We start from the raw sequence: 25,373 nt of genomic DNA, 5'->3' as shown, positions 1-25,373 counted from the left end.
GAGCAGTCTCTGAGGAAAGGACACTCCTCATCACCTTGAAGGCACCATGATCCTGAGCCGAGAGAGCCGCCTGCTCCGAGGAATTGGGAGATTTACCCCCGTGCCAAGGAGGATGGTGCTAATGCCGATGTGGGTGCCGAACCTACCTGCGCCAAAGCCACGAGTGGAAAAGTCTGATCCGACAAGGGTCCGGTTCGTCTCTCCCCCCGGAACCGATGAGGGAGTATTGGCCCCCAGACTCCTCCATGGACGGCAACATGGAAGTGGTCGGAGTGGAGATCGGCACTGCAACTCCAGGAATGGATTTCAGGTCCAAAGGTTCCACCACTAGGACTTCCAGGCACTCTGGCTCCAAACTTGACTGAGTTGGAGGAGGAACCGAAGGTAGAGAGGCTATTGGGGTTAGCTCCACAACCGTCTGGACTGGGCTGGAGAGAATTTTTGCCAAGGCCAGTGTACGAAGCAACCTTCTCAACACCCTCTCCACATCATCATCCGAAAGGCTCGTGGATGACCGAGAGGAATGGGCAGACTTGTGGCTACCTGCCACCAATTGTAGTAAGGGAGACTGTGGCACTGAACGAATCGGGTCCAGGGACAGTGACCGACTCCTTTTTCGACTGCTCAATGGTTCTGAAACTACCAGTGGAACTGATGTAGATTTCTTCTTTTTGGAACTGATGGATTTGGGCTCCGAAGAACTCAATGAAATGGAAGAAAGTTAGAGGAGGGTCTCTAACTTAAATGATGCACTCCTCTAACCTGAGGAGACACCTCTAACTTAAACGGCGAGAAAAGAAAAAAGGGGGGACCCCTCTAACTAAAACGGGCTAGGAAAAGGAAGAAGGAATCTTCTAACTTAAATGGATTCCTCAGAAGTGCAGCGCTAGATAGAGGCCTAGAAAAATGACGGCCAACTTAAAATCAACAAACAAGAATGGAAGGACTTTTCCTCAGAAAACAAGGGACACACTAGATATAGAGATAAATAAAGATATTCTACTACTATTTTTTAAGTAGTAATGTCGTAAATATACAAAGAAAAAAAAATCCACTTAGCCTGAGCCAGTGAAGAGCAATCCCGAAGCTGCAAGTGGCAAATGAGATCTGGGGTACAGCCGCTAGTCATCTTGGGACAGGTTGTAGCCTCGAGCCAGAGAAAGCTCTCGAGCTTTAGTATGTGGCCAAATTGGAACCGATGCTTGGTTCCAAACCTAAACAGCAAGAATGAAGGCGAGATAGGACAACATACCATTATATGTTTTTGTCCTGCAGTCTGATAATGCTTTGGAACCAAAGGCTTTACTTATAGTGAAATCCTCTAGCAAATGGCCTACTTTTACAAGCACACTATGCACAGCTCATGGGTGTCTTAAGGTGGGACTCTGTGTCCATGTTTTTACACTTTCTAAAAATGTTTTTTTTTTCTTTGTCCATGTAGATTGAGCTACTGCAAAAAGAAACACCATCACCAAGAAATGCAAATACTAAGCCTAAAAGCACTACAGGTAATGGCACTTGAGCCCTTCACAGAACTAGAAGTTGTACCTGCCTCTCTCTCTTGCACTATATATATTTTTTTTAAACAAGAGGGATGAGAGAGAAAAACATCTGTTGCAGAAAGAAGTCTGAAAAGTACAGGGGATAAACATGAAAAGAATCATCAGAGAGAAAGGTTTATGTTATAGTGCATTTTTAATAAATTTAAATAATATATGAGGAGCACTTAACTGAATTCATAGGTTCATAGGTAGGCACTGGGCTATTGGCCCTAGGGCCTATATAAGCCTGGCCAAATGGTACCCTGGCTTTTGCCACCCAAGAAAATTATTTTCCTGTGCCCCTGTCAAGCAGAGCCACAGAAGTGATCCCTGGGGTGAGTATGAATATAGATATTTTAGCAATGGGAGCAAATGAGATCTGTGGTAACCTTATGCACTAGAGTATAATGGAAAAAAGAATTCTTAAAGGGACTTGTGGCTGGAACACTAGTTTTGCTGGATAGGCTCAGACAAGCTACTTGAGGACCGATAAGTCGGGTAGGCTTAACTGAATGAAAATGATACAATATTAATATAAAAATTCAGGTTCAAAGGCTATTACTTTAAAACTTCATACTTAAAAAACAAAAACAGTTGTTCAAAAAGTCCAAGTTTTCAACTGGGTAACAACTGCTGATATATAATAAACTGTAGCTAACAGAAACAAATTAACTACTAATTGCCATTAAAAACACATCAATGTCCACTCCAACAGCCAATAAAACACATATTAAAGGGCAAATTGACAGTCAGCTGAAAATGTTCCAAATTAAGTGAGTCCATGAATTAAAAACATAAAAACAGTGGCTATAGTTCCCATCTGTTCTCTTCATTCATATGCCAAACTAAAAGTTCAAACTCAATGCATAAAAAAAACACAAGGCAAAATTATTCTCTTTCAATCACAGGAATGAGAAATACATTCTAAGTAAGAAAATCTTCACTTTCTCTCGATTAAAATGCAATTTCTCACCACTAAGAACTTCTAAAAAGTGATGGCACCCATCTTCTATCTTTCTACTTTTCTGTCTTTGTTTTATCGATTAAAAAATATATATATGCACCACCATATCCTGCCCTAATACTGTCTGAATGCCATCTGGACAACAAAAGTGACACAGAATTTATAAAATCATATACAATAAAACGATAAAGCACAAAATCAAAAGCTTACACGAACAGTCCAAGCAGTTCCACAATGTAACCAAAGGGTGTCTATACATGGTGTTTTATCATTATTACAGGAACTTTGCCATACTCTCATTAATACAATATTATGTTTAAAATTGTCATCTCTTTTTGTTTAATATGTTTTATCTTTTAATTTGTACTTTATTTTCTCTTTCCCAGGCTGAATCTTAAATAGGTCCATATAGATCAGTGTTCTACCCTAACTAACAAAGTTTAAATACATATACACATACATGCATACATACATACAATACATCCATACATACAAGTCCTATCCTTTCTAGATCCAACTCACATACTCCTCCAGACCCTCCCTCTATCCAGAACTCTACAAGCACTTTCTTCCTCAAACCTACACCTACTAGCTACATCAAATCTTTACTTCGAAAACTACAACCATGCTCTGAATCTGCAGACTGCCTACCTCCTCACTTTCTTCAGCTATCAGCTGACTTTGTTGCCCTCCCTATTTCTATTCTACTAAACCTGAATTTCCCTCTGTCTGGAAAGAATTCTGTATCCTCCCCATTCACAAAGGAGATAACTCCATTAAAATCTCCAACTTCAGACCCATAGCCATCCTATCACCTCTCTCAAAAATACTTGAGAAATGCCTGCACAAGCAAGTCATGGAACACCTGCATCTGGAAAATTTGCTCACCTTCACACAACATGGCCTTCGTCCTAAACATAGCACAACTACTGCCCTTCTATCCTTCATCAGTACCATCTCTCAGGCCAGGGATAACTGGTGTCATGCTTATTCCTGATCTTTCCAAAGCATTTAACACCTTGTCTCAGTCCAATCTTCTGGACAAACTTACTAATTTCAATTCCTACTACCTCTCCGACCAACTGCAGTCAGTTAAATGGCTCTCTGCTCTCTGCCCTCCACTCCCTGTCAAAGTGGGTGTCCCCCAAGGATCAATTCTTGGGCCATTACTCTTCAATATTTTCACTAATTTACTCTACACTGCCTGCCCCCAGTCTACTCTCATCCAATATGCTGATGACTCTACTGTCATCACCATAGCAGACACCCGGCTGACTTACATTCCATTACTCAGAAATCCTTCAATTCCATTGAGTCCTGGCTATCCCACAACCAGCTAATTCTAAATGCTAAAAAGACTGAACTCTTACTTTTTCTCCCCAAAAGCCTAAATACCCTCAAGTCCACCTTCACTATCCACTCTCTAGACAATACACCCATCCTAGTCGAATCCCACACTAAACTTCTAGGGGTCTTAATTGATGACCAACTGAAATTTGATTTGCATGTCAACAACTGTATTAAAAAAAAACCTGGCCTCCTATACTGAAACAAAAAATACCTATCCAACAATGCCAAGGTTACTCTTTCTCACACCTACCTCCTACCAAGCCTAATACACAGCTCCCAGATCCTCTCCAACCTCCAAACCACCCTCCTAACCAAACTAGAAAATATGTATAACAAAGTGGCTAGATCTGCTGTCTCTCTAAAACACTTAAACTGGCTGAAGCTACCCCACCTGCTTCTCCTCTCGCAGCTTCAGATTATTCACTTTGTCCTTTACCAACCTTCTTTATGTCCTAGCTTAACTCCTCTGATCTCCTCATACATCCCCTCTAGGTCCCTCCAAATCTCAGACCAAAACCTACTACACATCTACAAACCCAAGAGCAAATATAGTCAAAACCTCTAAAGCTATCACCCTGCCATCTCCTGGAACAAACGTCCACTAGAGGTTTGATCTCTTAAACAACCAAAAGTGTTCAAATCAGCTGTTATAGACTTACTAAAAAACACTGGATATGCCACAACCCCCATCCTTTCCTATCTCTAATCCTCTGTCTGCCTTCTACATCATTCCTATTTCACATTCCACAACCATCTATCTTTCTCCCTTAACTAGATTACTTTTGTCTTTTACTTCCTCTTATTCATCCTTAATAATATACCCCCTGCATATCTTTTCATATTACAACTACCTGGCCATATAGACAACATTTGCATTATTCTTTTTCTCTCTCTATGTTAATATATTTCCAAATGTAACATCAACACAATACCTTTATACGTTATCAATGATTGTACTTTTTTCTTTAGAGTGTTAGATTTTTTGTATACTTTGACCTTAAGCATTGTTAATACATTTTTTGTGCAATTTTGCTTAAATGTAAATAATGTGGAGCTTTTCTCCCCAGGTCTCTGCTGAAAAAGGGCTTTCAGCTCAGCCGGACAAGCCTGGTTAAGAAATGTAAAATAAAATAAATAATAAAACATACATGCTTAAAACATAGACAGAACTGTCACTTAAACAAAAAAAAAAGTCACATAACAGTAGTTTTGGAAACCCATACTGCTCATGAAAACTTTAAAATTATTTGGTTCTTAACACCTGTTTCACTAAGGTCAGGAATAAAATTGGACCTATACAGTCGAGTCCACCAATGTATAAATAAATAACAATAAAGTTTAGCCAGAACTTCATCATTTTCATCAATTTCAGCTATGTCTACAAGGTGAATATCATTTGAGCACAACCACAGGTTCAGTCAAAGAAGCTGTATCATTCACATTTAATTCATAAATAACAAGGCTTAAGGGACTTCACAAACAGTGTAATAGGATACAGCCTACATGCAAAAAATGTTTGTTCCCATTTGTACTATTTTAAGGGATGGATAATATTATTACACAGGCAGGTAGTACTTGCCTCCTGACATTTTTGAGCTGCTCATGCTTCATAAGAGTATTTTCTGGCATATATTAATGATACCATTTTAGACTGTAGACTGACTATCCAATGATTAATTTTGGCTTTTTGTAGCACTTGTGTGAATCGCTGCTGAGCCATATTCTGGTTCTGGAAGGTTAAACAACTGTTATGTGGGCCTCCTTACAAGACAGTGTATTTATTTAACTAACACTGGAAAAAATTTTAATGGTATAACAAAAATTTTATTTTGAATCTTCAAGACATCAAACATCATTTACCAAACACCAGAGAACATCTTAACAATGCTATAACTGTCTTTTCATGAATCTTCATCAAGCACAACTTAAATAACTTTGTTACTTGTGATTTACATAGCACAATGTTCTGCATTTAATGTGATGATCAAATATATGAAGAAAATTAATCATTAGTTACCTTGGAGGGTACAGACCCTGTTAGAGTTGTCTGTTCAAAATTTGGGTAAAGCTCTTTTGGAGGACAGTCGGCTATACAGGAAGCATATGCAGGTAAAAAGTTTTTCAAGAAGTGATGCATTTCAGTTAAGCGAAGGACAATTCCGTCACTAAAAATAGATGTGTGTACCATGCCTTCCATATCATATTTGTCATGCTTCTGTTTAGAACCAGCTTTAAAAATAAGATAATAATGCATTGTATTAATCAGCATATCATACACCTGTGACACACACAGGTATGCATACAGTACATACATATTACTGAGACATTCATTAATTAGAAGTTATGTACTTACAATAACTTGGCATCTGTGTCATCCAGTTTCATTCTTCCTCACTGATGGGTCCCAGGATCCAGTCTTGGATCTGACTTGTCTGCTTCACAAGACTAATGATCTAAGCCTTGAACTCTTCCCTCTCCCATAATGCCTCACTTCTCCCCTAACTCCTCAGATTGAGTTTGCTGCTCTACAGACAGTTATCTACAAGAATAGATAGGTAACAACATAACATTATCAATATGCAGTTCAAACCAGGAACCTATGGGTTCCTAAATTCCTCTAGATAGCTCTCAACAGCTTAGGTTGGGGGATCGATGGGTGAGACATGAGGAAGAATGAAATTGGACAACATAGATGCCAAGTTATGCTGAGTACATAACTTCCAAATCTGATGTTGTCCATTTCATTCTTCCTCACTGATGGCTCAGAGTCCCCCGCTATGTAAATCTTCGGTGGCCCTCATGGAAGGATATGCTGGAGCACCATGGAGCCAAAGGATGCCCCGTTCCTAGAAACAATAGCCAGTTTATAATGTGACACAAATGTATGTGATTTGGACCAAGTCGCTGCTGCACAAATCTCATCAATAAAAGTCCTCGCTGAAAAAGCAGACGAAGTGGACATCGATGTAGTAGAATGAGCTTTTAAGGCACGAGATAGCTGAATGCCTTTCAAGGAGTAGACAGTAGAAACGCAGTCAGTAATCCACTTTCCTTGTGTGATTTTGGATACTGCCTGGCCTAGTCGACTAAGTAAAAATAGACACAAATAGTTGCTCAGATTTTCTATGACCCTTTGTCTTGTGTAGGTAAAATTGCAATTGTCTATGAACATTAAGCAAATTTAACATACATTTTCCCTTGTTGGAATGATTGGGGAAGAAAACTGGTAGATGAATGGATTGGTTAATATTTGCTTTCATGGACACTTTAGGCATAAAGGTAGGATTTGTTCTTAAAGAAACTCTGTCTTTGAAAAAAGTGATATAAGGTGGTTTGAATGATAGAGTTTGTAGTTCAGACACTCTTTTTGCTGAAGTAATGGTCACGAGAAAAATGGTTTTCCAAGACAGAAACTTCACGTCACACAAATCAGCTGGTTTAAAAGGTTTCTGAGTGAGACCCTGAAGTGCAATGGTGAGGTCCCAAGGAGGAGAAGGATTCTTTATAGGGGATCTAAGTAGGAAAACCCCATTCATAAAAGCCTTACATAATTTGGATGTTGAAAGAGAAGAAGAATCTTTCCTTACATGAAAATTGGCAATCGATGCCAGTTGCAGCTTTATGGTGGAGAAACTGGCACCCTCTTGCAAAAGCAAACTTAGGAACATAAGTATTGCTGAAATAGGAGCTGAAAAAGGATTGATATTCTGTTCTGCTGCCCAAATTGAGAATCTTTTCCACTTGCTATTATAAACCTTTTTTTGTGGAAGGCTTCTGAGAAGCAAGAATAATCTCTCAGACTAGGGAAGCTAGCCTGGACTTTTGTAGAATCATTGAAACTGGAGAAACCAAGTGTTCAGTCATAGGGATCTGAGATTGGGACATATCTGCTCTGATGTATGGGAAATTAGATCCTGTCTGGGTTTCAGTATCCATTGAGGATATTTGATGTGAGACCATAGGAAGGGAAACTACACTTGCGGAGGCCAGAAGGAGGCAATGAGGATCAAGGGACTCTTCAGCCTGTTGGCTTTCTGTAGTACTTTCGGAATCACGGGTATTGGAAGTTAAGCATACAGAAGACCTGGAGACCAATCATGGACTAGAGCATCCCTCAGTGACTTCCCAGTTGGGGGGATCAGAGCGAAGTACTTGCTGCACTTATTGTTCAGGGGAGAGGCAAAGAGGTCACAGCAAAGCTGGCACTATTGGCTGAATATCTGGTTCATTACTGATTGATTTAGGGACCACTCATGGGGACTCAGGATGGGTCTGCTTGGTCTGTCTGCCAGTACACTGGTCTCCCCAGGAATGTGCATTGCAATGAGAAAGTGGCTTGAAGAGATTGCCCATTCCCACACTCTCATGGCCTCTTTGCACAATGGGTATGAAGGGGTTCATCCCCATTTGTTGATGTAGCAAACTACTGCCATGTTGTTTGTATGAATAACTATCGTTCTCAGAGGGAGGAAGTCATGAAAGGCTTGCAGTGTCAGGAGAACTTCTCTCATCTGTAGGACATTTATCTGCAATTTAGTCTCTACGGTGGACCATGTGCCTTGGACCAGTCTCCTCTGATAATGCCACCCACCCCAACAGGGAAGCATCTGTGGGCACTGTGGCCATTGGAGAGGGAAGACAGAAGGGCCAGCCCAGGTATAGGTCATTCGATAGCATCCATCATCAGATGTGACACTTGCAAATTGGTGTTAGTCTGATAGGAACAGATAGCGGTTGGTATAAGATGGAACACTAGACCGCTAGAGTCCATTGTAGCAGTCGCATGAAGAAGCTTGCCAATGGAACTAGAAGTATGTCAGCTGACATAGATCCTAGGGCTCTTTAAATGTGCAGGTGGAGTGGACGTGTCCAATAATGCCTACACTTGTTGTCTTAGAGATATTACACTCTGTAGGGGTAATGCAGCTGTCTGTATGATCTTATTCAGTTGCATTCCTATAAACTCTATGTTTTTGCACTGGGGACAGTTTTTACTTTGCTAAGTTTGTCATGGTTCCCATATGGCTGAAGGTTTGTAGCAGGTACTGAGTGACCTAAAGAAGTTGAAGTCTTGTTGGTGCGTTAGTTGCCAATCGTCCAAGTATGGAAACACCTGGAATCCTTTCAGTCTCATAAGAGCTGCCACCACTGACGTGCATTTGGTAGACACTCAGGGGAATGAGGTGAGTCCAAAGGGCAGTGCTCTGAATTGGTAATGAGCGGCTCCCAGACAGAACTGCAAATGTCTCCCGGAGTGCCTGTTTCTCTTGATATGATAGTATGCATCCTGGAGATTTGTGGAACACATTCAATCGTCCTTCTGCAGCAGCAGTAGTATGGACTGAACCATAACCATGTTGGACTTCAACTTTTTGACAAATAGTTTCAGATTGCTCAGATCTAAGATCAGTCACAGGCCCCCATCTTTTTGTGCAACAAAAAGAAGAATGTATAGGTTCTGCATCCTTGTTGTTTGGTTGGGACCTCTTGGATGGCTCTTTTTTCTAGAAGTTTCTGAACCTCTAGGATGGCATTTTCCCCTCTGATCGGATGGCACATTGGGGAGATTCCTCCTGGGGATTGGAGGTAGAAGGGAAAAGGGAAAACAGTAACCTTTGGAAATATTGTTTAGCACCCAATTGTCATTAAGTCTGTCCAGATGTCTAGGTGCAAGGAAAATCTGCCCCTGACTGCCTCCAGAGTAGGACAGTTAGACAATGCTTCAGGAGCGCTGGTAGGGCCTGTCAGAGAAAGGTTCTCTGAAGCCCTGATTCTGTGGACCCCCTCTGCCTCTAGGGCATTAAATCCTCTTCCTCTGCTTTAGAGAAGGAATCTTCTTGGGACTCCAGGAAAGAACCTTGAGGTTTTCAGAACCACATCCTATTCCCACTCCAATAATTCCTGGAAAAGATCCACTGGGGAGAAGAAAACTTGATTCCTACAGCAGATAATGTCTTTCTCTCCTGCTCACTGGAGGTAAGGTTTCTTTGACCGATGGCCCAAAAAGAGAAGAACTGTCAAAGGGGGCATTGATGAAAGACACCTTAAAGGGTTAGGCAAACCTGCAAAGCCTCATCCAGGCATCTCTTCTGAGGGCTATGCCTGTACTGACTGCTCAAGAGTTTCTCTCTACAGCAAAAGAGATCAGCCTCATTGAGGAATTAGATATGGGGGAAAGAGTGGCCAATTGGGAAGATACCTTCTTGAAGTCCTCCTCTGACAAGGACTCTGCCAGAGAGATGGTAAGTCCCTTAACCAGATCTTTCTGTAGATGCATGAATATTCCCAGTGTAAAGATAGCTGAGGCGAGATTGACAGCATCACATAATTTCTTGATGCTTGCAGGACTTACATGCAAAAGTTAATGGGCTTGTTATTCTTAGGGATGAGAAGCCATGGGGATGAGAAGCTGGTGATAGTTTACATTACAACTGGTGTACTGACATGTTAACATTAAGTTATTTCTGAAAGTTATTTTAAGAGAAAGATTATCTCTCAGCAGTCCATGAGAAAAGGACATTAAATTATTTTATTAGGCATGGTTTTGTCTTCCCATTGTAATGGGTGTGGGAAGAAAATGAAGAAAAAACTGTCAGAATTTTCAAGTTTCCTGGTTGGTGTATGGCACATTAGTTATCTTTATTTTTATGGCACATTATTTCTGATCATTTCCTCCATATTGCTCATAGGTAGATACTAGGCTGTCAGTTTGTAGAGTATTGCAAGTCTAGTCAAAATCCAGAGGTCAGAATCAAACCTTGTACCTGTATTTGTGAGGTAAAGACTTTTAACTATTATGTCAAACCCTGCTTCAAATTGAACTACAGGTGACTTAGCTTAATGTTAAGGCTAAGCAGCTGTAATATTTCATGTATCAATCCCATCCTTTTGCTTCAGCTGCAATTTTTGTATCCTTTTGGATAATTAGAACTTTTCCATGGCTCTTTGTTACTGTGTTGTAAGGATGACCACCAAAGAGTACCTTTGGAATGAGAAAAATAACAAATACCTTATCCCACTAGAAAGGAAATTCTTCAGTCAACACAAAATGCCCATGCATATTATTCTCAGTGGGAAGAAGTTAAAGGTGTGGAAATGGATCATATCTTGGTCTAGAAGGAATGCATGGTACTCATGATCACAAGCAAAACTTTCTGGCTGGATGTGAGCATTAGGTGATGAGCAGTACTCTTAACTGTGCTGTTTAGCTGATATTCAGTATGGCAGTAATTATAGTGATTCATTGATCGAGAGTGGAAAAAGTTACTTCATTTATTCTGAGACATCTGCTTATCCTATTCAGGTTCCTATGAAATCCAGAGCTTAGTCCAAAAAACTCATGTTTGTAAAGAAAATAGCTAATCCTGGACAGGATGCAAGTTCATTGCAGAACGCATATATATTCACACCATACATATACCCACAGAGAATATGGTTGCATGTTTTTGGCATATAGGAGGAAACTGGAATGTTCTTGTGTTTTGATTAGAGAAGCAGGGTAAATAGTGGAGGTAAAAGGGCAGCATTAAGTCTTCTCACTTTCTATCTAGTCATCACACAAGGATAGTGATGAGAGGCTGGCTCCTATTTCATCTCATCAGAGAAAACATTTTGTAACATGCAGGTCACATATGTAACTACATTTTTACACGCTTGTAAAAATATACCAAGGATTTAACAGTGTGACATCCATTGTACAACATGGTACTACATTTTTTTTTTAATTTACTGCCTCACTGTGGTTCAAGACGAAGGAGGACAGGTGTACCATATGGGTCACACAGTCAGCATTTTATGTATTGGATGACTGTCAACTTAAGTCATTGTTGCTTTATTGAGTGTGATGCTAGTCAGTTGTTGACAAAAACTATAGGTCTATGATGGATCCCATACAGTTCTCAAGATACTTACATACAAATACAGTTATAACAAGCTGGTGAAGAAAAATGCACCTCTGGTGTAAGATGTGTGTGTTCATTCAGTGGAAATGGAGCAATATACCGTAGTTTTCAAGGATACCAGTTCTGACATTGGTCATTTGTTGAACAATACATGCATCTAGAAGTAGAAATACATTAGGAGAACACAAAAGCAAATGGAAACAGGGCTTAAAGATAGGTGCTACTTTGATGAGGGTGTCTTACAAAGTCTGTGGCATTATGTTATCCGGCACAGAATCTAAAGTTGTTCCCTTCCCCTCCATGGTGGGGATTATAGCAAGTACTGGACCTTCCAGGGATAGAGAGGCCTAAACCTGTGCTGTCAGGCCTCACAACATCCTTGGACAGTCTGTTATTTTCCTCCTCTAATGCCAATCCTATCAGGCATTATTGCTTATTTAATGAATAATGTCAAACCTTTTTAGTGTGGAAAAAGAAGTTATGTACTCACCATAATGTTCCATCTGTGTTGTCCATTTTCATTCTTCCTCAACATGTGTGTTTGGATCCGATTCTCAGATCTGACTCAGCTGCTTTTTTACAGCCCGTGGCTACTACAAACTCTCATGCGCCTCCCTTATCCGTAATGCTGTGTGCTCTATACCTCAGTTCTTGTCTGCTGCTTTTTTATTGCTAAATAACAATGTAAGAAATAATAATTATATGAGAAAGCACTATCTGGAGCTCAAAAGGAGAAATTAGAAGTTATGTACTCACCATAACGTTCCATCTGAGTAGGTGACTTCATTCGGATGCAACCTGTGGGGTATCGGATCCGACCTCGGATCCGAGCCGGCAATTCAAAAGCTTAGGCTCCGAGCTCCTAGCTCCTCCCTCTTACCCATAACCCCTTGCCAAGCCCTGACTGACCTCAGATTGAGTTTGCCTCAAAATACTGACAACAGTACACTAAAATAGCATAAATACTCGCTCTATAAAGGTCAGGGGGATGGAGGGGGGGATGGTTGCATCCGAATGAAGTCACCTACTCAGATGGAACGTTATGGTGAGTACATAACTTCTAAATCTGAAGTAGGCAGACTTCATTTGTCTGCAACCTGTGGGACAGAGTCCCTAGCTACCTGAATCTTGGGCCGTCATGGAAGGATGTTCGAGCACCGCTGAGCCAAAGGATGCTCTTCCTCTAGAAACAACATCCACCTTGTAATGAGAAATAAAAGTATGAGGCGAGGCCCAAGTAGCTGCCGTGCAGATATCATCCAATGATACACGGGACTTAAAGGCGGCTGACGTGGAAACTGCCCTAGTAGAATGAGCCGTAACCCTCTGAGGAGCAGGTCTGCCTGAAGTGTCATATGCCTGCAAAATACAATTAGCAATCCACTTAGATAGTGTGACTTTAGATACTGCTTTACCCAGAGCAAATTTAGCAAAGGAGACGAACAGCTGATCTGATTTCCTGTGGCCAGCTGTTCTGTTAATATAAAAACGTAATTGTCTATGAACATCCAAGGAATGCAATTTGTATTCTCCTTTGTTTGAGTACTTGGGAAAAAACACAGGTAGATTGATTGACTGGTTAATATTGGATTCAGAAGAGACCTTCGGAAGAAAAGAAGGATTGGTCCTGAGGCACACCCTATCAGGGAAGAAAGAAAGGTAAGGCGGTTTGACGACAGAGCCTGAAGCTCAGACACTCTTCTGGCTGAAGTGATAGCTACCAGGAAGGCAGTCTTCCAGGAAAGGTACTTTAAATCAGTAGAAGCTGCAGGCTCGAAGGGAGGAGCAGTAAGGGCTTGCAGGACTAAAGACAAGTCCCAGGGTGGTACAACCTCCTTGACTGGAGGCCTCAACAAACACTCCTTTGAGAAGTGTTTGGCATAATTTGCCCGTCATAAGGGGAGCTGTGTCATGACCAATGTGATAATGCGAGATAGCTGCCAATTGTACCTTAATCGTGGAAGAACTAGCCCCTTGATGAAAGAGGTCTGTTAGAAAATCCAGCACCGCTGACATAGGTGCCGAGAAAGGATCCAAAGTTCTCTGTACTGCCCATATAGAGAATCTCTTCCATTTACTCCGATAAACCTGCCTGGTGGAAGGTTTATGAGCTGCCACTAAAATGGCCTTGACCGGTGATGAGATACCGGGAGTCCTAATTAAGGATGGAACTGGAGCAGCCAAGCTGTCAACTTCAGGGTCCGCAGATTGGGAACTGACATTCCCAGAGGGTGAGAGATGAGATCCGAAATTGGATCCAGAATCCATGGTGGATTGATTTTGTGAGACCATACGAAGGGGAACCAAGGTTGTCGAGGCCAGAATGGGGCAATGAGAATCATTCTGCTCCCCAAACTGTTGGCTTTCTGCAGAAGCCTCTGCATCAGAGGAAGTGGAGGGTAGGCATAAAGGAGACCGGGAGGCCAAGCATGCACCAGAGCATCTCTCGGGAACTCCCCTGGTGGGGGAAGCAGAGCGAAGAAATTGTCGCATTTGGCGTTTGAGGGAGAGGCAAAAAGATCGCAACAGGGTTGCCCCCAAATGGCAAAAATCTTCTTCGCTACTTGAGGATTGAGAGACCACTCATGTGGAGAAAGGATGGTGCGACTGAGCTTGTCCGCAAGGATGTTGGACTTTCCCGGAATGTGCGTTGCTACCAGAAATCGTTTGGTGGAAATTGCCCATTCCCAGACTCTCATGGCCTCTCCACAAAGGGGGTAAGACCTGGTTCCTCCCTGTTTGTTGATATACCAGACTACTGACATGTAGTCTGTCTGAATCGCAATAGTCCCTGAAGGAAGAACGTGGTGAAGTGCTTGCAACGCTAGGAGCACCGCCCTCATTTCCAGGACATTTATATGCAATGATGTCTCTGTGGGATTCCACGTGCCTTGGACAATCTTTCCTGCCGAATGCCCCCCCCCACCCGAGGCAAGAAGCGTCCGTGGTCACTGTGGCTCGGGGAAATGCAGCGCAAAAAGGTCTCCCTGCCAGGGGCTCCGGAGAAAGAAGCCACCAAAGAAGGGAGTCCCTGCACGCTCTGCTGACCGCAATCGGAGCGTTTAGAGAAGAACAAAGAGGGGACCACTGAACTTGAAGGGTCCATTGAAGAACCCGCATGCGTAAACGGGCATGAATGAGAAGCGGAATAGCTGCCGCCATAGAACCTAGGGCCCTCAGGACCCGAAGCTGCAGTTGGAGATGGTTGCAGGATCGCTGTCACATGACACTTCAGGCTGGCAATACGGTCTGGGGTGAGGAAGGCTCGCATTGATCTGGTGTCTAGTCTTCCTCCTATGAAATCTATAACTTGTGTGGGGTTCAGAAAAGATTTCTCCCAGTTTATCGTGATGCCCAGCCTTGGTGCTAGTTGAAGAAAGTAATCCCTGGCTGAGCACAGAAGATGCCTTGATGATGCCGTCAGGAGCCAGTCGTCCAGGTGCGGAAAGACCTGTAATCCCTGGAGCCTCAGGTGGGCCGCTACCACCGCTAGCACCTTGGTGAACACCCTGGGGCTGAGGTGAGACCAAAGGGAGGACCCTGAACTGGTAATGACTGGCTCCCAGCCGGGCGAAGAAACCTCCTCGATCGTCTGTCCATCCGAATGTGGTAGCACGCGTCCTTGAGGTCTATGGAGCACATCCAGTCGTTCTCCCTCAAGAGGGGAAGTATAGATTGCAGGGTGACCATCCGGAACTTTTGTTTGGTTACTGACAGGTTCAGCTGGGAAAGGTCTAAGATTGGTCTTATGTCCCCCGTCTTCTTTGGCACCAAAAGAACCTGGAGTAAAACCCTAATCCGGTTTGATCTCGGGACGCGCTGGATGGCTCTTTTTTGTAGCAGCTGTTCGATTTCGACAGCTGCCGCCTCCCTTTGGTCGGGTGGAACATCTGGGAGGCTGCGAGATTTGGGAACCTTGAATAGGGGAATTGAATATCCTCTGGATATGACTCGAAGCACCCAACTGTCTGTTGTTATGGACTCCCAAGAAGTCAGGTGCCTCGAAAACCGCCCCCCGACTGCCTCCAGAGACGGACAGCCGGGCAACCCTTCAGGGCTGCTGCGTGGGTCTATCAGAGAAAGGTTCTCTGGACCCAAAGTTGCCAGGAGCCCCCCTGCCTCTAGCACGACTCCTCTGCCACGGAAGGACTGGTTGTCCGGAGCAGGTTGGGACTGCTGCGACTTCCGGAACCACATCTTCTTCTGTCCCTTTTGGTTCTTAGAGAAGGACCTCTGGGGAGCTGAGAAGCGGACTCCGACGGCAGACAGCGTCTTCCCGTCCTTTTCGCTCTGGACTAATGTCTCGCGAACAGTCTTGCCAAACAAGGCAGAACCATCGAAGGGGGCATTCGCGAAGGTCGCCTTGAAGGGCTCAGCAAAATCACAATGGCGGAGCCAGGCCTGTCGCCTCATGACTAGGCCTGCTCCGCTGGCTCTAGCGGCTCCCTCAGTAGCATGAGAAAGTAGCCGCATAGATGTATTGGAAACTGATCTGAGAGTGGCCATTCGGGTGGAGTAAACCTGTTTATCCTCACTCGAGATGGACTCCGGGGGAGATGCAGCGTATTCTTTAATCAGATCCCGCTGCATCCTAATGACATGTGCCATGTAGTTCAGCGCTCTCAAAGAGAAAGTTGCTGAACTAAAAACTCGCTTCCCAATGCAATCCATCGAATGTGACTCCTTGCCCGGAGGATGCACGGAGGGACTCTCCTGGGCCAATTCCCTCTTCGTGGCTGCAGCCATCATCATGGCATCTACTGGGGGACCCTTACTCCAGTGGGTGCGGTCCGACGGAGGGGACAGAATGCGGTCCGGGCGCTTAGGGATAGGCTCAATGGTGTCCGGATCCTTCCACGCCCTGATGGAAATAAGATCCACCAGGGGGTCAGCAGGAGGGGACACCCAAGAGGTAGAAGGGCCCGCCTCGAATGCCTCCAAGAACACAGACTCGTCCGAAGAAGCCTTGGGGGCAGACCACCCCCCCCTGATCCTTAACATCTCCATGATGTCTCCAAATGAGACGTCCTCAGGGGGTGACCTAGGGGAGCCTTCCCCTTCATCCAAGTCTGTGTCTTCAGTGACGGACTCAGGGGAGTCCATGTGCCTCCTCTTACACTTACGCTTCCGAGGTACTTCATCGGGGGGGCTGTCCGAGGAGTACTCTTCAGCAGTTGGATATTCCAAGGGAACCTCTTGGGACATCAAGGCGGGCTGTCCCTGGGTCCGGCTGGTGGGGGCCTGGCCCAATTGCAATGGAGTGCGGGAAGGAGCCGTGGCAGGGACCGGGGGTCCGGATGTCCTCGACAGTGCCCTTTCCACAACGTCGAAAGCCGAGGGGGAGCCAGCTTCTCTAAGCCCAGAGAGCCAACCCCCACTCGGATCCGACGCACGGATCGGAGTCGGAGCCGAAACCGTCGGATCCGAGAGGCCGGTGCGCTCCGACCTGGACGGAGCCGAAGACACACCAGCTCCCTCGGATCCGAGGCTCGGCCCTCGGCTCCGAGAGGTCGGGTCCAAAGTACCCGAAGCACTCAAGGGATGGGACGGATCCGAGGTGCGCCGACCCATCGGATCCGACCCACCCCCGGATCCAAATCTGCCCGGCGCCGACAGCTCCGAACCCGTGGTATGGGTCGGAGAAGGAGCCAAGGGGGCGAAAAAAGGGGTCGAAGCCCCTCCCGGATGGGGGGGGGGCTAGGAGCACTCCCATTTGCATTTGGGCCTGGATGAATTTCCTCATCATCCGGTCCATATCAGCTTCAGTCATAGAAAATGTTGACCTAGTGGAGGCCACCGAAGCGGACCTAGAGAGCCGCCTCGGAGACCTCCTGGAAGGGCTAGCCTCCTCCTCCTCGGGTCCAGGAGAGAACCGAGGGGAGTGGAGCCGAGGAGGAGGAAAGCTAGAAGGCACAGGGGAGGCCCGCTTAGATGGAGGAGCCGAACTGGAAGTTTCGGCTCTTCGCTTGTGGTGCCTCTCCCTGTGCCTCTCCTTCTGTCTTTCCTTAGAGGATTCCTTCCCCTCCGGCAACTTAGAGGGAGGTTGAGTCCCAGCCGGAGGGGGAGAACTCACAGCAACAGGTTGCTGAGTGGAAGGGGCAGAGGCCGAAGCGGTATCTGGAGGTAAAAGACCCGCCAGCACCAACTTCGACCTCCGCTCCCTCAAAGCCCGGGGGTTGAACCCTGCACAAATGGTACAACCAGATGACAGGTGTTCAACCCCCAAGCATTGCTTGACCGAGTGTGGCCATCCGCTGGGGAAAGCTTATGGCCACACTCGGTACATTTCGAGAACACAGCCTTATGGGCTTCAGACATCGCAACCCTAAGGCCTAACACAGAACACACACAAACAAACTACATAAAACCCGAGAAAATTAACTAAAAGAGAGAGGAAAGCCTAAACACACTCAACACTAACTATATCAAGAAAGAAAATAAAGATTTTAAAACTTTTTTTAGTCAAAAATTTAGTTCTTATCTTCACCAACGCCAGGAGCTCTGGAATTCCGTAGCTACTTGAAAAGCGGCAAACGAAATCTGAGGTCAGTCAGGGCTTGGCAAGGGGTTATGGGTAAGAGGGAGGAGCTAGGAGCTCGGAGCCTAAGCTTTTGAATTGCCGGCTCGGATCCGAGGTCGGATCCGATACCCCACAGGTTGCAGACGAATGAAGTCTGCCTACTTCAGATCATTGGTTCCTACAGTTTCCTTTTGTTCTTCCAGAAATTATAAACAAGAAAAGTAGGGGATGGAGGGGGGGAGGAGAGTTCAGTAAGAATGAAAATGGGAAACACAAATGGAACATTATGGTGAGTACAAAACTTCTGATGTCAATTTGCATTCATTCCTCAACATGATGGACAGAGTCCCCAGCTACCTAAATCCCAGGTGGACTCTAAGAAAGGATATTTCTGAGTACTGTTGAGCTAAGGGCTGCTTTTCCCGTAGAGACCAGATCAACTTTGTAATGAGCAATAAAAGTATGAAGATTAGCCCAAGTGGCTGCAGCAAAAATATCATCCATGGAATATCTGGATAGAAATACTAAAGAGGTTGCCATAGATCTAGTTGATTGAGCTCTCAAGGGTTTTGGTAGGGATAAACCCAATTTATTGTAGCCAAACAAAAATGCAGTCAGTTAGCCACTTATTTATTTATTTATTTATTTATTTTACATTTGGTAACCGGGAACGTCCGTCTGGACTGGCAGTCCTTTTTCAGCGGAGGCCTGGGGAGAAAAGCTCCAAATTTCAGTACAGTATTGGTACAAACATAGCAGAGAAAAACATAAATAACAGTTATAATTTTTAAACATAATGAACAATGAACATGCATGAAAAATGTTTACATAATGAACGATGAACAAGCATGAAACTATTTATTTATGACAAGATGTATAGCTGCGTAGAGTTCTTATATTAGATAAAATTGTGAAACCAGTCACTAATATGGAAATACTGCAAATGGATGTTGTGTAACAATCAGTCTTGGATAATACTGCTGTAGGATATTGGAGCTCTAGCTATGGGATTTAGCTAAAGTTATTTTGGTAACTGGCTTTCCCAATCTTACTTCTGAAAAGGAGACAAATAATTGATCTGATTTTCTGAATTTGTCAGTTCTATGCAGATAGAAACGTGTCTGTGAATGTTCAACAAATGTAAAATGTATTCCCCTTTTTGGAGAAATTTGGGAAGAAGACTGTAAGATTAATAGACTGATTAATGTTGGAGCGTGACCACCTTAGGGAGAAAAGATGGATTGGTTCGTAAAGACACTCTTATCTTTATAAAAAATCAAATAATGAGGTCTAGAAGATATGGCTTGCAGTTCTGAAACTCTCTTAGCCAATGTAATGGCTGACAAAAATATTGTTTTCCACATTAAACACTTAAATTTACATTTTGCAGCTGGTTTAAATGGTGATTGAGTTAAGGCTTGTAACAGGAAACAAAAAAACTTCAACTTGAAGTGCACTTAAGAAGAGTATCACCTGAAAGCTTTGCACTTTGTACTTTGTTACTTTCCTTTTTGCACTTTGTTACTTTCCTTTTAATAAAACTGTTTGGCATGTCTCAGGTCAAAGTTTTTTTGTTTTCTCATATTTGATTAGATTTTGCTTAGTTTTTTGGAAGGTTAAGACTTGTAACTTGTAACTTGTAACACTAAGTTCAAATCCCAAGGTGGAGTAGGATCTTTAAAGGGCGGTTTCAGTGAAAAGGTTCCTTTTAAAAATGCCTTACAGAGTCACGATGAAATTATTTAAGAATTGTCAACTCCAACATGAAAATTAGCAGTAGCAGCCAATTGTATTTTAACTGTTGATGACCTGGCCCTGTCATAAAAATAGTAGCCAAAAATTCAAGAACCTAGGATACAGGCACTGAAAATGGATCAGTGTCTTTCTGTTGTGCCCAAACAACAAATCATTTCCATTTACTTTTGTAAATCTTCCTAGTGGAAACTTTGTGGGGGGACAAAAGGATGTGATGGTCAGGGGAAGAGGCGCTGGGTTGTCTAGCTATCTGTGGAACTTGAGGAAACCATGCGGTCAGCTGTGGGCCCAAAATGTCGAGGTGAATTATGTCTATTGGATGGGTCAGAAGGTCTGGAATTGGATCCAGGATCCAAGGAAGATGAAATAGATGAGGCCAAAGAAAAGGGAACCAAATCAAATTAGAGGCAATGAGGTTGTATGTCTGTGCTCTTTAATTGAGATGCTTTTTGAAGAAACTCGGGGATTAGATGATTTGAGGGGTAAGCATTCAGGAGACCTGGGGGCCTCTCAGTGACTCCCCTGGTGGGTGGATCAGGGCAAAGAACCTGCTACACATGTTGATGAGGGGAGATGCAAAAAGGTCACAGCATATCTGGCCCCATTGGCAGAATATTTTCTCCGCAATTTTTTGAGACACCACTCATGAGGCAGTAAGATGGACCTGCTCAACTTGTCTGCTATCAAGTTAGATTTTCCTGGAATGTGCATTGCTATCAGAAATCAAATGGATAACACTGCCCATTGCCACACTCTCAGAACTTCTCGACATAATGGGTAAGATCCACTTCCTTCTCATTTGTTGATGTACCAGACTACTGACATATTGTCTGAATGAGTTACAACAGTCCCTAAAAGGAGAGAGTCTTGGAAGGCCTGCAATGCTAGAAGAACTGCTGTCATTTCTAGGACATTGACATCTCTGATTTCTGAGGACCGGGTGCCTTGGACTGTCTTTCCCAAGAAGAGTTCTCCCACCCAGATTGGGATGCATCCATGGTCACTATGGCCTTGGACTAAGGAAGTATGAAAGGGCGGCCTTGTAAAATCTGTTCAAAGCAAATCCACCACTTGAGATATCGTTTGCATGCCTGAGTTATTTTGGTTGGTGGAAGAAGGCTGGTACAGGATGGGCCACTGAATTGCCAGATCTTCTGTTCATTTTTATGTGATAGTACAGCACCTGAAGATCTATTGAGTACATCCAGTCTTACTTGAGCAAGAAAGGCAAACTGGACTAAACCGTGACCATCCAGAACTGTGTATACTGACCTGATTTGTTCAGTTTGCTGAGATCCAAAATTGGTTTCCAGCCCCGTTTTCTTTGGCAGTAAAAACAATACTGAGTAAGTTCCTGATTCTTTCTGGTCTGGGGGACCTTTTGGATGACTCTTTTTCTAGCAGCTTGTTTATTTCTAGAGCTGCTACTTTCCTCTTACTGGCTGGAACATCAGGAATTCTGTTTACTTTGCTGAAGGGGGGATTATCTAACCTCTGGAAATAATCCTCTGCACCCATGTATCTTCTGTAATGTCTAACCAGGCTCTCTGGTGCAAAGATAGATTACCCCTGACTGCCTCCAGAAGTGGACAATCATGCCTCCTTTCAGGAGCACTGATCGCGTCTGTAGGAGAATGAATCTCTAGACCCCTGGTTCTGTGGGCCTCCTCTGCTGTGTGGGTGGCATCTACTGTTACACTTCCCCCTTTGTCTCTGGGAGATCTCTCTCCACATGGATCATGGAAAGGACCCTAGAATTTTCTGAACCACATTTTCTGACCATCTCACTGATTCCTAGAGAAGGTTCTTTGAGGAGTCGTAAAACGTATGTCCACTGCAAACAGGGTCTTACTATTTTGCTCACACCTGAAGAGTGTGTCTTTAACTTTAGAGCCAAACAACAAACTTCTGTCAAAAGGTGTATTGACGAAGAAGGACTTGAAGGGCTCCAAAAAAATCATGCAGGTACATCTAGGCATGCCTCCTAATGGAAATGCCTGAACTCGCTGCCCTTGAGGTACCTTCAGCTGCATATGAAATGAGCCTCATAGATGAATTAATAAGGGGTTGTAAGGTAGCCAATAATTAGTAATGGACTGTAAGGTAGCCAATTTTGATGCATTGGAAGTCTAGTCTCAGCAGTTATCGCTCCTGAGAATGACTTGGAGAGTTCTTTAGTCAAATCCTCTGAAGTCTGGTGAAGTGTACCAAATAGTTCAACAATCTAAGTGTGAAAGTCGCTGAAGCATAAACATGCTTCCCAAATTTGTCCATTGCCCTAGACTCCCTATTAGGGGGATGAACAGATGAACTCTGCTCCATGAATTCTTTCTTTATGGCAGCCACTACAACCATGGCATCTACTTCTACTCCATTGCTCCAAAACTCTTTTACCTTTGTTGGTGCCAAGCTCCTATCTGGTCTCTTGGTGTCTTGCTTTACAGAATTTCTTCCTTCCAGGCCCACAGAGAGATCAACTCACTGAGTTTGTCAGTGGGTGGAGTCAACCAAGAAGTAGATGGACCAGACCCAGATGCCTCCAGGAATACCAATTCCTCTTGGGAAGGCTTATTGGTAGACCAACTACCACTTTTCTTAAGAATCTCCAAAATGCTTCCAATGCAGACGTCATCAGGTGGTGATCTTGGGGACATTCCCCTTCATCGAAATCAGTATATTCTGTGATTGACTCTTGAGGTGAGTCTAACTGCCTCCTCTTGCACTTTCTCTTCCTATGGACTTCCTCGGTGGGGTACTCTAGAGAAGTAACAGAAGGTATAAGAATCCCTGTTGGGTGGCCTGAAGACTTTGGGCTGGTTGTCCCTGTGGGGATAGAATGATGAGGCTCATGGCACAAAGACATCTAGGAACCAGATAGAAGATCTGAGGGGTTGAACTGTCTGAATTCTAGAAGAGAATACTCTCTTTAGTACCTCAATGGTGGAATGCCACAAGAAGAAGGAAGCCGATGAAGGTGAAAAGAATGCTTCCGGATCATTGGTTCCCTCTGACCCAAAGGCAGCCCACCAGAAGCAGACATCAGAGCCAAGCTGTCCAATGCCAAAGCCCCGAGGGACAGATAAGGCTCAGACAGCTTCGGAGTTAACTCTAGCACCTTGAAAAATAAACCAAGTATAAAAAACTGCTCAAAAAACACTTGAGGCAGGGATCTTCCAAAAGATATTTTGTCAAAATTTCAGGCAGGCTTTTAACAACACAATACAGTTAGTGCTTTTGTCCAAACAAAATGTAAGAACTTCACCAGACAAATACATAAAGTAAAAGCCAGTATATATAATTCAGAAACAATGACATCATTCCCCTTATTAGTAATTTAAAGAAACATACTCCCCACTAGTTACACATATACTTCACTTCAAATAAATGAATAAATATAATGACATATTCAGATAAGTAAAAATCAGTAAATTCAACAAATTAAAATTCAGTTAATTAAAAATATATTTACATATACACATCATAAATAATATAATAATATTGCTATTTTCTTTCCAAAGCTTTCAAGCATAAAATACACTTTAAATAACACTGGTCATTAAGACCAGGCCAAGTAAATGCATTAACCTTGAGCTGCCAATAGAGCTCCCTTTCTTCTAAACGGAGCAGCCATGGCCCTCCCTAATGTTCTTAATGACATTATCCATCACCAAATAACTGAAAAAATGCACAGGGTTTTCTGACACACGTTTAGCCAAAGCATTTGTGATATTACCTTTCTCAATATTGTATTGGTGTTCGTATACTCTCAACTTAAAGTGCCTCTCAGTTTTACCAATATAAAACGCTGGGCAGCATTGGCATAAGGCAATGTAAACAATACCACAACTTTCACAGTTATATTTACCATGAATTATATACTTCACATTGTTGACCATGTTTGCAACCTTCATAAATTTACAGAGGTTGCATCTACCACATTTAGTCATCCCTGATTCCTATGCTTGCACCTGAGAGCCAGTTATTACCAGTTCAAAGCTCTGTCCTTTGGCCTCACCACAGCCCCCAGGGTGTCTCCCAAATGCATGGCAGTAGTAGCAGCTCACTTGAGACTGCAGATATTCTGAGTGTTTCCATTCTTGGACAACTGGCTAATAACTGTTCCGATCAGGTATCTACTGATAAAAATTCAAGACCAGATACTCCAGATTTGTTCCCTTCTGGGGATTACCATAAGTTGCAACAAATCTCAGTTAGAACCGTCTTAGACATTGGAATTCATAGGAGCAAATTTCAACATGGTCTCCTGACAGCCTTTCTTATTTTCCAAGAGTACAGACTATTCAATTCCATGTTAAAAAGATAATCCAAAATTCCTCAATTTCAGCCTGGGATCAATGTCTGCAGGGATAGTTATAGCTCCTCTTGAAAGATTTCATATGAGGATTCTGCAATGGATGTTAGCAACATGGTGGTCCATTCTACACCAGCCTATGTCTTCCCAGATCAAAATTACCCAGGCATGCAAAAAATATCTCTGGCAGTGGATTTTCACAGATCAGGTTCTACAAGGCCATCCCTTCATTCTTCCTCAGCTCAAGGCCGTAGTGACCATGGATGCTTTCCAAGTTGTGGGGGGGGGGGGTTCTTGGAAAAGAGAGTCCAAGGCACATAGTCCCCCAAGGAGGCCGACATGTATATTAATATCCTGGAAATTAGAGCAGTACTCCCAACATTGCAGGCCTTTCAAGACTCTCTCCCTTTTGGGACATTTGCAATTCAGGCAGACAATATATCTGTAGTTTGGTACATCAACAAACAAAGAGGAACCAGATCTTACCCCTTGTGTCAAGAAGCTCTCAGAGTTTGGCAATGGGTGAGCTCTTCCAAGCAATTCCTGATAGCAAAGCACATCCTGGTGAAATCTAACATGATAGTGGACATGTTGAGCAGGTCCATTCTACTACCTCATGAGTGGTTTCTCAACAAGGAAGTGGTGAAAATGATTTTTCACCAATGGGGCAAGCCATGCTGTGACCTATTTGCTTCTTAAACATCCCAAGGTTAGAGGTAGATGATGCTCAACAATTAACAATTAAGATTAGATGAGATGAGATAAAAATGATGATGTATAACCAATTTACAGGAAAGTCTCTAGGAATAGATGGTATTCCAGTGGAAGTTTGGAAGCTAGGAGGGAAGAAAGTGAGAAAATCTTGAAGGTTTTGTTTAACAATAGTTTAAAAGGAGGGGGAGGCACCAACAGCCTAGAAAAAAAGCTATGATGGTTATTATACCTAAAGACGGCAAAGACATATCTGATCCAACTTCATATAGGCCCATTTCAATTTGAAACCATGATTATAAAGTGTTTATGTCTATAA

At 43.3% G+C, this 25,373-nt stretch overlaps 1 protein-coding gene across 1 annotated transcript in view; it reads right to left on the bottom strand.

The window, feature by feature from the left end:
• The window catches only part of LOC122814939 (cilia- and flagella-associated protein 54-like), a 437,893-nt gene that overhangs the window by 315,307 nt on the left and 97,213 nt on the right, over positions 1-25,373 (bottom strand). The window contains exon 5 of the mRNA XM_044087199.1: positions 5,873-6,084. Coding sequence (XP_043943134.1) covers positions 5,873-6,084 — 212 coding nt within the window. The remainder of the gene's footprint in view (positions 1-5,872; positions 6,085-25,373) is intronic.

Source organism: Protopterus annectens, chromosome 11.part0, assembly GCF_019279795.1.
Source record: "Protopterus annectens isolate FY-2018-M chromosome 11.part0, PAN1.0, whole genome shotgun sequence".
In the NCBI taxonomy this organism is placed as follows: Eukaryota; Metazoa; Chordata; order Ceratodontiformes; family Protopteridae; genus Protopterus; species Protopterus annectens.
The sequence above is the reverse complement of the archived record's forward strand: the minus strand, read 5'-3'. Positions and strand labels throughout refer to the sequence as shown.